Source organism: Rhineura floridana, chromosome 5 (assembly GCF_030035675.1).
Source record: "Rhineura floridana isolate rRhiFlo1 chromosome 5, rRhiFlo1.hap2, whole genome shotgun sequence".
NCBI classification, from domain to species: Eukaryota; Metazoa; Chordata; class Lepidosauria; order Squamata; family Rhineuridae; genus Rhineura; species Rhineura floridana.
Window position 1 is genome coordinate 71,694,890 of NC_084484.1, and position 14,010 is coordinate 71,708,899.

Here is a 14,010-nt window from a genome sequence, read left to right on the forward strand (position 1 = left end):
TGTATGAATCTGTGTTACAGAGCTGGTAGCTTTCTAGTTAGATAACTAACATTCCCGATTAGACTACTGTAATGCGCTCTACGTAGGGCTGCCCTTGAAGACTGCTCGGAAACTTAAATCGCTACAAAGAGCTGCTGCCAGAATGTTAACTGGAGCTGGGCCCCGAGAACATACAACTCCTCTGTTATACCAGCTCCACTGGCTGCCAATTTGTTTCCGGGCACAATTCAAAGTGCTGGTTTTGACCTATAAAGCCTTATACGGCTTAGGTCCAGATTATCTGTTAGATCGTGTCTCCCTCTATGAACCTATCCAGACTTTAAGATCATCTGGTGAGACCTTATGCACTATTCCATCTTTTCCGCAAGTTCTTCTTGCAAAAACACAGAATAGGGCCTTTTCGCTGGCTGCCCCCAGATTGTGGAACTCCCTCCCCAGTGAGGTTCGATTGGCCCCTTCGCTTTTGTCTTTTCGTGCCCAGGTGAAGACTGTTTTATTTAGACGAGCTTTTAACTGAGATTGACAAATATTTTTATTTTCTCTTGATTTTTAATCATTTTAAATGTCTTAATCTGTATGATTACTGTTTTAATTGTTTATGGTTCTTAATTGTAAGCCGCCCTGAGTTCTCCGGAAGTAGGGCGGGGTATAAATATTATATAAATAAATAAATAAAAATAAAAATATGTGATCCTGCATTTGAATATTGGTCAGAAGCTTTATCTAGTACAGATAGTCCCTCTCAACAGATGCATATCTCCTTGTATGCAACCCATCACTTCAGTCTTAGACCCTTCAGCGTTGGCCCAATTCAATTCAAAGTTTTGGTTACTAGTGTTAGAGCCCCAAATGGCTGGGACCAATGTATCAAGCATATGACTTCTCCTTACCAATACAGGCAACACAGGACAGTGAGTTCACAGAAATGTATTGGGAAGAATACATAAAGCTGGTGCTACTTTATGCCTATCAGCCCTATGGAGAAGGTCCTGCTATGCCTATTTTCTGTTGTGAAGTCAAATCTGCTGGTCAGGGAACACTCTTTTATGACTTTTGCTGGATGGCTGAAAACAGTATTTTTCAAGCTTATCTTGGATTTTCCAGATGTTTATAATAGATTATACATGTGTTGTGTATATTTTAAGGACTTTTATGACTACATGCTTATGATATTGTAGAGGTTTTTCTTGGCTTTTCTTCTTCTATAACTTAGTAATTTCTTGGTGTCGCTTAATAATGAAGGGTTTTTAGTATCCAGCAACAATTGGCTCTACATGACCATGAATCTTGGCCAGGGATGGTAGAGGCTGACAGGGACCACCTTCAGCTCATCAAAGAGAAAGAAGCTCTCCTACAAGAACTCCAACTCATAAGTCAGCAACAGAGGTCGCCAGAAGACATTGACCGCTTAGAGGAGGAAAAAAGGCGCTTGGAGGATGAAATCCAGCAGGCTCGGGCCACTTCTTCTCATGGTGCAGCTGAAAGGTTTGAGAACTTTATTTATTAGATGCTACAGGATATATTACAGACATATTGGGATAATAATGCAATTATAGAGCTATACTAAAATGTAGAATACTTCTACAATTTCTTAAAATAGACAGATTCTACTTAGTTCTTATTTGATTTGCAATGTTTTCTTAAATTTCCAGGGCTGGTTTAATACAAGTCTAATCCAAACACAGCAGTAAATATTATGGGAGTAATGCCAGTTGCAATAATTGGTTGCGCGCTAGTATAGCTGTTCAAGAAAGGATAGGAATACATAGAAACCATAGACATAAGCCTGCACAGTCTCCTTTGCTGCATCAGATCATAGGTTAATAAAGCAATTCAGTCCATTTGCCACAGTAGCTTTGCTACCTTCTAGGTGCTTCTTAGAAGTCAGAAGGAAGGCATGATGATGAAAACCACTACATATGTTTGCCCCAAGTATCTGGTACTCAGAAGGATATAGGAAAAAACTGAGGATAGCTAGCATGCCATGGTAGAAACACTGTGGTAGATGATACTAAAATCACCTATGGAATTTTCCTGTATGTGTCTTCTGGTTACTTACCTGTTTTTTGTAACGAGCTAAGCCATGCAGTCCCATTACTGCTATAATTTAACTGTTCATGTGTGATGCATCACCCAATAGTCAGGGATCTGTTTCCTATAAAATGTCAGAACTGTTATAGCCTGTGCATGTTCAAATGTTCAGAAACTAGGAAAACATTGACAGAAACCTAGATGAAGATTTAGCTGTTGATCATACTGAGTAGGAAGTATTTTGTCTTTTGACTGCCTTTGCAAAGTAACAAGACTAGCTTATTCTGTTATAGGATACTGTTACAGGAGAAGAAGAATTGTCTGCTCATGCAGTTGGAAGAAGCAACTCGTTTAACCTCCTATTTATACTCACAGTTGAAAAGGTTAGTTCTTCAGAGAAACTGAGTTTGTGATTATAGCAAATCAAGATGTAGTTGCAGTCCAAAAAAAGAAACTAAAACTAGATTTGTTACTTTTCCATAGTCTTACATCCTAGAGACAAAACGGTTCCTAATATTTTTAGCTGTTGTTACAGGAGATAGCTAGCATATTGCTTTGTGGCAGTTTCAGTGGATTAGGAATATAATTAACTGCAAAAATCAAGAAGCACTGAAAATATAGTTAGACTAAGTAGTGATAAAGACATGGTATGCTTTGGCCAATTTCCTAAATCTTGACGGTTTGCTACGTGCATGACTAGAAAACAATGATATCTGATGATTATATGCAACCAGTTAATATTTCTCATCTGTCAGTTAATTTGTTGTTGTTGTAAACTTTATTAAGAAAAGAGCAATATATTGTAGGTATTCAATTTGGGGCTAGCCTTAGCTCAGTTACTGTGAGAGTTATATGTCAAGCTCTAAAGCTTTCTGAATATATAGGTAAAATCTAACGTCATGTGAACAGATTTCTGCTTATGCAGGTAAGCTTCTCTTCTTTTCCTTGCTCCTGCAGCCCCCATAACTTCTCCACATTTTCTCTTGAGGGTTCCTCAGTGCTCCAGAGCAGATTTCGGAGGCTTAGGGCTGCAGGAGAGAAGAGAGGAAAGGGAAGTCCTGTTAAGCGAGTATAAGTTCGTTCCACTCATTCATGGACAGCTTTGAATGTCCATAATTAATACACATGCATGTTTGTTTTCCAGCTTGTCTGCCAGCACTCTGACGATGTCATCTGGAAGTAGTCGAGGGTCACTGGCATCCAGCAGGGGTTCGTTGGCATCCAGCAGGGGTTCTCTCAGCTCTGTCAGTTTCACAGAAATCTATGGTGTTCCTCAATATGAGAAATCAGACAGTGCTGCAGAGTATGGGCAGCATATGCGCTATGATCCAGTTCTAGTTGATTCTCACAATAAAGATGTACAGTGTCTGGAATCTGTTGGACATTCTAGTTGCAGTAAGCAAAGAAGATCATTGGATACGCCTCTATCCCTGGCATCTCTGTCATCACGGTCTTCTCTGTCCTCGTTGTCTCCACCAAGTTCTCCTCTGGACACCCCTTTCCTACCACCTTCTCGGGATTCTCCATTGGCCCAACGGTCTGAAGGTTATGAGGAAATGCTCAGCCCAAGTGCCTTAGAAGTACTCCGAGCTCAGGTCTCTATTTTGGGTGGAGATAAAGCACAAGAAACAGTTTCATCTAAGGTTCTTGAATATCCTACAGGCAGTGAAGGACTTAAAGAAGCAGGACTGCAACTGACAAATGTTCCGAACTCTGGAGGTAAATTTTGGTTTTCAACAACTTGTCTTGTTGATTCTTGAAAACACACAATGCATAATATACTTATCCCATAAGTTGTTTTGTAAGTTTTCTGTAACTGCAGTGGCAAGAAGTTATGAAAGTAATTCAGCGGCATAGGTGGCTTGTGAAGAGAGCCTCTTGGATGTTTATTTTCTATAATGAGAAAAGCAATCTCAAAAAGGCCTGTCGTTTTTTTCCATAACTAATTTGTACTTTTGTCTTTGAAGAGGAGAAAAAAAGGTCTTGGTGAAAATCAGATCAGTTGCTATATAATTTGTTAATTAACATGAAATTACAGTAAAAAGTTAGGCGGAAGGCAAATGGTTGGTGCTAGGTCTCAGTAGTGTTTTTTAACTCCGTGCTTCCTTGTTATGAATTTCAAACTTGACAGTTTTTCAGTCTGCCTAATTCCTGTGCTGGAAGAGAACACCACAGTTGTGCTGGTCCTGATGTATAATGCCTACTTATATCACCCTTGACAGACATCTGTCCAGTCTTTTCTTTAAAATCTTGAAAGAATTATTTTTGGAAGCTTTCTTAGACTTCTTCATGTAATTTGAACCTTACTTCTTCTCAATAGAGTGAATAGTGGCCCAAATCCAGAGAAAATTAAAGCTGTGTTTGACTGAATATCTGAAGGGTTAAACCAGAGATGGGTATAGGGACATAAATGCAAATGTCCACATGCATGATAGGTGGTCTTCAGGCATTAGTGCAACGGTCAGAAGGGTTTTTAAAAATCATGTTCAATTGAACATGCCCAGAAACCTCCCTGTGGGTGGTAAATTTTGTCTTACTAGGCCTTCTGATTATGGGGACAGTTTTTCCCCCAAGTGCATTCAATTGAATACACTTTAAATATTTCTTCAGACCTTTGCACTATTTGCATAAAGATCTAAAAAGCAGGCTGTGTGCCTGGGGATATTTGAGATGGTGCTTGCATGTATGCCTTAGCCCCTATTCCTGATTTAACCTTTCACATGAATACCTGAACATGGCTTTTGTTTTGCTTAAGTAATACTGAAAGGAATTTTAGTGTGATTAACAATCTTTGGATTTGGGTCAGTTTTTCTCTGTTCCTTCTGACATTATTTTAAACATTGATACATTTTCAACTTTTGCTTCTTAAGTCTCTTACTGTAGTAGACTGGCTATATTCCTCTAATTTTCTACCCTGTTACTTGGCTTTACGAAATAATTCTTCTGTTCTCTATTGCATTATTCTTAGAGCTGAGTAAAACTGTATGTAACAAATACGGAGCCTAATATTTCCACACAAATGCATAGTATTCTGTGGATGTTACTCCTGATTTCCATGTATGCAGTCTTGTGATAGCCATCTTTGACTGTGATAGCCAGGTTATTGTTGTGCCCTTCACTTCTGCATCTCCTGGGAAACTCTTACCACACACGCTGGACAATTATCTCCACAACTGTTGCAACCTTATTCCTTTCATTCTGACTCTATTTTTTGTTTTCTACTATAAACACTCAATGCTGTTCTCCAGTGTTGTTTCCTAGCTGGCTTTCTCTTCATTTTTAAAAACGTAATGTTACCTTCACCTGTCTTCAGCATATATACTGGTCAAAGGAGCCCAGGGCAGAAAACAGCAAACAGTACAAGTTATATGCACAAGGGTGTGTACATATGTATGTTGCTCCAACCAACAGGAGCAAAACGAGTAACAATACAACCTCATGCATGTGTAACATACATATTGTCAGTTCAGAAAAGAACTTCCTCTTACCTGACCCATGTATCCTCCCATAAATTGTCATGTTCAAGACCAGATATACTGTGGGAGTATATCCTTCCAGAATATTTTTTGGTGGTCTGGGGAAACTACTGTTCTACCCTGTCAAGTCACAGACATTATGGAGAGGCTCCATGTAGCTATGAAAATGACATCTGATTCTGCTCCGTCAACACTTGATTCTGCTCTAACAGTTCCTTATACAACAAAATGACACATTGCACCTAGAATATAGATAATAATGCCTGTCTTGGACCTTAGATCTAAAATGACCAGCTGTTGTTAGAGACCACTTGGTCATTCATTCATTGGCGATCACTTGTGACTGAGTAAGTTTGTCTTCCAAGATAGGGTCTTTAACAGTGGGTCCGTAAGTGACTGTGGAGGCCAATTCTGGATCCACACAGCCTCCCACAGTGAGGACATAGGTTTCCAGATGGAAGATGGTTGCGATGAGGATTTGTTTGATGTGCCTTCCGCTTAGTTCGTTTGTCACGTTTGCCCTGTATTCGTGCTTCTTCAAAGTCCACAGCACGTTTGATAATAGCCGACCTCCATTTGGCACGTTCATGGGCCAAGACTTCCTAGTTGTCGATGTTCACGTTACATTTTTTTAGATTAGCTTTAAGAACATCTTTAAACCTCTTTTGCTGTCCACCGATGTTCCGTTTTCCATCCTTAAGTTGAGAGTAAAGTTTAAGCTGTTTTGGAAGATGGTGATTAGGCGTTCGGACAACAAGGCTGGTCCAGTGAAGTTGATGTTGAAGCATCATTGTTTCAACACTGGTAGTCTTTGCTTCTTTGAAAACGCTAACATTAGTCCGTCTGTCTTCCCAAGTAATTTGCAGAATTTTCCAGAGGCAGCGTTGGTGGAATCTTTCAAGAAGTTGGGAGTGGCGTTTATAAATGGTTCATGTTTCACAGGCATACAGTAAGGTCGGTAGTACAATGGCTTTTTAAATAAGCATTTTGGTCTCCCTGTGAATATCCCGATCCTGGAACACTGTATGCTTCTTTCGGGAGAATGTGGCACTCGCAGAGCTTAGATGATGTTGAATTTCAGCATTGATGTCAGCTTTTACAGAGAGATGGCTGCTGAGATAGGGGAAGTGATCAACGTTCTCCAGCATTGCACTATTAAGCTGGATTGATGGTGCTACAGAGGGACTAGTTTGCCTACTGAGATTAAAGAGCTTTCCATCTGTTCGATATATGATTTCTACACCAGTAGGAAGTTTCCCCTCAACAAGGTGTAGAATCATAGCAATGAAAATAAGGTAGGAGCAATGACGCATCCCTCTTTTACGCCTGATCCAACTCTGAATGGATCACTCTGAAAGCCATTGTTGTCCAAAATTGTTGCTGTCATGTTGTCATGAAGGAGTCACAAAATATTCACAAATTTATCAGGGCATCCAGTTTTCAGAGAGTGGTTCAATTCACAGTGTCAAAGGCCTTAGTCAGATAAATAAATGTCATATATAAAGGCTGGTTCTGCTCCTGGCATTTTTCTTGAAGCTGTCGTGCAGTGAAGATCATGTCCACTGTCCCCCTGGAAGGGTGGAAACCATTTTGAGATTCGGGGAGGACATCCTCTGAAATCGGCAGGAGGCAATTTTGCGAGGATCCTTGCAAGGATTTTACCTGCGGTAGCCAGAAGGGCAATACCTCGATAGTTCCCGCAATCTGTTCTATCACCCTTCTTAAAAAGGGTGATAATTATGGCGTCCCTAAAGTCTTCCGGGATCTCCTTTCTCATCCAGATTTTTTCGATGAGCTTATGAATTTGTTGTGTACGTTCAGGCCCACCTTCTTTAAAGACTTCAGCAGGAATCCCATCAGGTCCACTAGCGTTGTTGTTCTTCATTTGATTGATGGCTTTACTGACTTCATCCAAATTAGGGGATACTGCAAGCTCGTCTCTAGTTGTTGTGGAATTTGTGAGAAGACCTCATCAGCCACAATAGAGTTCTGATTAAGGAGGTCGTGGTAATGCTCTTTCCACCGCAGTGCAATAGACTCTTTATCCTTAAGAAGTTTGGTACCATCCATTGAACGTAAGGGATTTGTACTGCAATTTGTTGGTCCGTAGATGGCCTTTGTGGCATTAAAAAAGCCCCATGCATCGTGAGCATCTGCAAAGTGCTGGATTTCTTGAGCTTTCTTTATCCACCAGGTGTTCTTAAGTTCTCTAGTTCTTCTTTGGACCTCAGCCTTTGCACTGGCATAGATTTTTTTCTTAGCAGCACAGTTAGTGTCTTTCTGCCATATCTGGAAGGCTTTCCTTTTCTTGTCAATGATATGTTCAATCTCACTATCATTCTCATCAAACCAATCCTGATGTTTCTTAGTTTGGTATCCAATAGTTTGTTCACATGCTGCAGTAATGGATGTCTTCAGTTTAATCCAGTGTTCCTCGACATTTTCAGGGAGTTCTGTCAGTAGATGTTTCTTGAGAATTGTTTGAAAGCAGGCTCGCTTAATAGGATCTTGAAGGGCATGGATGTTCATTTTACGCTTTGGTGTTCTTCCTTGGAGCCTACTTTGAGGAACAATATTAATAGCCATAGTGGATTGAATTAATCGGTGATCTGTCCAGTAGTCATCAGCCCTAGTGAGGAGTACATCATGACGATCTCTGGCACGGACAGTTACGTAATCCAGGAGATGCCAGTGTTTTGACCGAGGGTGCTTCCATGATGTTTTAAATTTATTTTTCTGACAAAAGAGTGTGTTTGTAGTAACAAGATTATGCTCTGCACATTTAGTCAGACGTAGAATTCCATTCAGGTTGCTATTGCCAACTCCTTCTTTCCCAATGGTTTCTGGCCATAAGTTGAAATCACGCCCAACTCTTGCATTGGAGTCACTCAAGAGGATAATTTTATCCTCCTTAAGTATCTCTGATAAGATGGTGTCCAGCTGGTTATAAAAAGTTTCCTTGATGTCTTCATCAGCATCTAATGTTGGTGCATAAGCACTTAGTATAGTTGCCTGCTGGTTTTTGTCAAGTTTTAACCAGGGAGTTGAGAGTTGTTCATTAACGGCAATAGGAACTTCTGACAACAGCTTCACAATATTATTTTTAATAGCAAAGCTACTCCATGTATTGGTCGTTCTTGTTCAGGCAGTCCTTTCCAGAAGAAGGTATAACCTCCTTTTTCTTCCTTCAGTTGTCCTTCTCCTGCTCTTTGAGTTTCTTGGAGTGCTGCTATGTCAATATTAAAACGTCTCAACTCCCTCACGATGATGGCAGTCCTGCATTCAGGACGTTCACTATCTGTATTGTCCAGCAATGTCCATATATTCCATGTTCCAAAATTCAGTTGTCTTTTGCGACCGCTAAGTGGTGACCCCACTGGATGCAGTAATCCCGTCAGGGAGAGAGATGAGGCAGACTATGTTTAGGGTACCTTTTCTAGCCCCCTCCCCATACGGGGTGAGCAAAGTGGATCCTGAATAGGACTGCTCAGTCGTGGATATAGCTGCTGAACTACTCAACTGCCTTGGTCCATGAGCCAGGATGACTGAGTCTGAGCCCATGTAACGGTCCATGACTAGGGGATTCTGGATTTCACAGTCCTGCCCCCGTCACCATCCGCCAGTCGCCATGGGACTTTTGGTTTGGTTTGCTTGAAAGACGCCTGTGCATGAGTTTGTTTTATGTGAGGAGATCGGCGCACGAAGATCAACACACAATCTTGACAGAAAAAGGCTTTGATCCAGTGGCATGGGATACCACGACGATTTGAAGTCTTTTATCTGCTGCAGCCTTCACCCGCCTTCACAGCCTTTGTAACGTACACCTTGTTATCCTCCGCCTGTTCTGCCGTTGAGGACTTTCTTGGATCGTCCTTTGTCTGGTTCCTCTCCCTTGACTTTAACGCCATGGGTGACCCTGCTGGGAGTACATGACTCCCGACGGCATTGCTCACAGGGTTCATTGGAACACGCAAGCCCACTCACCAATACAAGGTGACGATCCAGCGAGGGGGTATTAGATAATTAACAAATGAAATTAACAAATAAGAAATTAACAAGTAAATAAATAAATAAATTTACTGTTCAGCTATCACGGATACTTCTTGAAAGATTCTGAGCCGCTCTGCATTCGCAATCAGCCACCTCAATCACATGTGGTAAAATATCCCCTGCATGTTACAACCCATCCAGCATAGTATGGACCAACCACTGTTAAAGTGTCCCAAGTTGTCTGGGGTGCAGTATCGGCAATATATCACTTTTAGCATCATTACCCTCATTCTAGCTGAGATCATCTTTAGCTGTGGTTTTGTTCATGTTTCCTTCTATGTAATCTTATCCCGTGTAGTAGTAGTAGTAGTAGTAGTAGTAGTAGTAGTAGTAGTAGTAGTAGTAATAATAATAATAATAAATTTAATTTATGCGTCGCCTATCTGACCAATGGCCACTCTAGGCGACTTACATGTGAAAAATTAAAACACAATACAATAATACAAAATACAAAATAGAACAGTGTGACAGCAAAAGCAATAATAATACAGGGCATGAGGCATTTAATCATAGCATTTAGCCCTCCCCGGAAATCCCAAAGGCCTGTTGAAAGAGCCAGGTCTTTAAGGGTTTTCGGAAGACATTTAGGGAAGAGGCGTGCCGTAGATCTTGTGGGAGGGAGTTCCAGAAGGTGGGGGCCGCCACTGAGAAAGCCCTCTCTCTAGTTCCCGCCAATCTAGCTGTTTTTGTTGGCGGGATTGAGAGAAGGCCCTGTGTGGCTGATCGAGTCGGGCGGCATAATTGGTGGCGTTGAAGGCGCTCCATTAGAGAAACTGGGCCAAAACCGTATAGGGATTTAAAGGTTAATACCAACACCTTGAATTGGGCCCGGAAAACAACAGGAAGCCAGTGTAGATCGAACAACACAGGTGTGATGTGATCCCGGCGGCGACTATTCGTAAGTAGTCTAGCCGCCGCGTTTTGTATAAGTTGTAGTTTCCGGACCGTTTCAAGGGTAACCCCACGTAGAGCGCATTACAGTAATCCAAACGAGAGGTGACCAGGTCAAACAAATCTGTTTCCCTTAGCACTGTCATTGTATCACTAGGTTTTGGCAGTAGCTCCTTATACAGTGATGAAATTACCCTTTTCAAATTAGTCTCTTTATCAACACAAATGCATTCAAAGAATGCCAAGCTTCTGGGGACTCCCTTCAGATTTGTCAGGTTTTGGCCAAATGTTTGGACGTGTGGTAGCTGCTGCCAGTTTGTTTGAACCTCTGGTTGTAAATTGCTTTTTGTCCAATAAGCTGTTATTTTCAAACAAGCCCCATATCCTGTATATTCCTTTGGCTTCCCATTTCCTGTACTGCCCATACTTCCCTGCTTCCATGAAATGCAAGTGTAAGTGTCTAGGAAAATTAAAAGCAGTCACCTCTGTAATGCCAAAATATGTGCCCATTATTTACAAACTTTACAGATTGCCCACAAAAAAAGGTTCTTTGCTTCCCTCAGCCTTCCTGGAGTATTTTCAGAAAAGGTAGAGCCCTATGATGCTGCCTGTTCTGATCCAATTCAGTAGGCACCCAAACCACATCTGTACTCCTGTTGATTGCTTTGGCCTTTTTATTTTGGCATGCTTCATAATAGAGTTGCAGATTAAGAACATAAGAAGAGCCTGCTGGATCAGGCCAGTGGTCCATCTAGTCCATCATCCTGTTCTCACAGTGCCCAACCAGGTGCCTGGGGGAAGCCCGCAAGCAGGACCTGAGTGCAAGAACTCTCTCCCCTCCTGAGGCTTCCAGCAACTGGTTTTCAGAAGCATGCTGCCTCTGACTAGGGTGGCACAGCACAGCCATCATGGCTAGTAGCCATTGATAGCCCTGTCCTCCATGAATTTGTCTAATCTTCTTTTAAAGCCATCCAAGCTGGTGGCCATTACAGCGTCTTGTGGGAGCAAATTCCATAGCTTAACTATGCGCTGAGTAAAGAAGTACTTCCTTTTGTCTGTCCTGAATCTTCCAACATTCAGCTTCTTTGAATGTCCATGAGTTCTAGTATTATGAGAGAGGGAGAAGAACTTTTCTCTATCCACTTTCTCAATGCCATGCATAATTTTATACACTTCTATCATGTCTCCTCTGACCCACCTTTTCTCTAAACTAAAAAGCCCCCAATGCTGCAACTTTTCCTCATAAGGGAGTCGCTCCATCCCCTTGATCATTCTGGTTGCCCTCTTCTGAACCTTTTCCAACTCTATAATATCCTTTTTGAGATGAGGCGACCAGAACTGTACACAGTATTCCAAATACGGCCGCACCATAGATTTATACAACGGCATTATGATATCGGCTGTTTTATTTTCAGTACCTTTCCTAATTATCGCTAGCATGGAATTTGCCTTTTTCACAGCTGCCGCACACTGGGTCGACATTTTCATCGTGCTGTCCACTACAACCCCGAGGTCTCTCTCCTGGTGGGTCACCGCCAGTTCAGACCCCATGAGCGTATATGTGAAATTAAGATTTTTTGCTCCAATATGCATAATTTTACGCTTGTTTATATTGAATGCATTTGCCATTTTTCTGCCCATTCACTCAGTTTGGAGAGGTCTTTTTGGAGCTCTTCGCAATCCCTTTTTGTTTTAACAACCCTGAACAATTTAGTGTCGTCAGCAAACTTGCCCACTTCACTGTTCACTCCTAATTCTAGGTCATTAATGAACAAGTTGAAAAGTACAGGTCCCAATACTGATCCTTGAGGGACTCCACTTTCTACAGCCCTCCATTGGGAGAACTGTCCGTTTATTCCTGCTTTCTGCTTCTTAACCAATTCCTTATCCACAAGAGGACCTCTCCTCTTATTCCATGACTGCTAAGTTTCCTCAGAAGTCTTTGGGGAGGTACCTTATCAAACGCTTTTTGAAAGTCTAAGTACACTATCTCCACTGGATCACCTCTATCTATATGCTTGTTGACACTCTCAAAGACTTCTAACAGGTTCCTGAGACAGGACTTTCCCTTGCAGAAGCCATGCTGGCTCTGCTTCAGCAAGGCTTGTTCTTCTATGTGCTTAGTTAATCTAGCTTTAATCATACTTTCTACCAGTTTTCCAGGGACAGAAGTTAAGCTAACTGGCCTGTAATTTCCGGGATCCCCTCTAGATGCCTTTTTGAATATTGGCGTTACATTTGCCACTTTCCGGTCCTCAGGCATGGAGGAGGACCCGAGGGACAAGTTACATATTTTAGTTAGCAGATCAGCAATTTCACATTTGAGTTCTTTGAGAACTCTCGGGTGGATGCCATCCAGGCCTGGTGATTTGTCAGTTTTTATATTGTCCATTAAGCCTAGAACTCCCTCTCTCGTTACCACTATTTGTCTCAGTTCCTCAGAATCCCTTCCTGCAAATGTTAGTTCAGGTTCAGGGATCTGCCCTATATCTTCCACTGTGAAGACAGATGCAAAGAATTCATTTAGCTTCTCTGCAATCTCCTTATCGTTCTTTAGTACACCTTTGACTCCCTTATCATCCAAGGGTCCAATCACCTCCCTAGATGGTCTCCTGCTTTGAATGTATTTATAGAATTTTTTGTTGTTGGTTTTTATGTTCTTAGCAATGTGCTCCTCAAATTCTTTTTTAGCATCCCTTATTGTCTTCTTGCATTTCTTTTGCCAGAGTTTGTGTTCTTTTTTATTTTCTTCATTCGGACAAGACTTCCATTTTCTGAAGGAAGACTTTGCCTCTAAGAGCTTCCTTGACTTTGCTCATTAACCATGCTAGCATCTTCTTGGCCCTGGCGGTACCTTTTCTGATCTGTGGTATGTACTCCGGTTGAGCTTCTAATATAGTGTTTTTAAACAACTTCCAAGCATTTTCGAGTGATGTGACCCTCTGGACTTTGTTTTTCAGCTTTCTTTTTACCAATCCCCTCATTTTTCTGAAGTTTCCTCTTTTGAAGTCAAATGTGACCATGTTGGATTTTCTTGGCAATTGGCCATTTACATGTATGTTTAATTTAATAGCACTATGGTCACTGCTCCCAATCGGTTCAACAACACTTACATCCCCTTTCTTGTCTCTTCACTCGTCGTCGAGTACGCGGTGAGGGGGGAAGCGCCGGCCCCTCCCCTTCTGAAGATTCCGACTCCGGTATGGGCGTAAGGGGAGGTCCGGGCGGAGGGGGAGGCGTGTGAACTTTCAAGGTTGGCTCAGAGACTCTGGCGCTCCCAGGATCTCCGTTGCTGGGCAACCCTATCTCTGGACATTCCTCTCCTCCTTCGCTCAAGTCTGACAGGGGGCTCCCCTCCCCCTCGTCTTCTGACTCTAAATCCCCGGGACCCCAATTCCGCGTCCTGACAGGTCCCCACTGAGGATTAAGTCCAGGGTTGCCGTCCCTCTGGTCGGTTCCATGACCAACTGGTCTAGGGCATAGTCATTTAGAATATCTAGAAACTTTGCTTCTTTGTCATGACTGGAACACATATGCGGCCAGTCTATGTCCGGGTAGTTGA

At 41.9% G+C, this 14,010-nt stretch overlaps 1 protein-coding gene across 1 annotated transcript in view; it reads left to right on the forward strand.

The window, feature by feature from the left end:
- Window positions 1–1,246: 1,246 nt before the first annotated feature.
- Window positions 1,247–14,010, forward strand: part of WWC3 (WWC family member 3) — a 63,950-nt gene continuing 51,186 nt past the window's right edge. Inside the window, exons 1-3 of the mRNA XM_061627087.1 lie at window positions 1,247–1,485; window positions 2,325–2,414; window positions 3,176–3,750. Coding sequence (XP_061483071.1) covers window positions 1,298–1,485; window positions 2,325–2,414; window positions 3,176–3,750 — 853 coding nt within the window. The 5' untranslated portion in view covers window positions 1,247–1,297. The remainder of the gene's footprint in view (window positions 1,486–2,324; window positions 2,415–3,175; window positions 3,751–14,010) is intronic.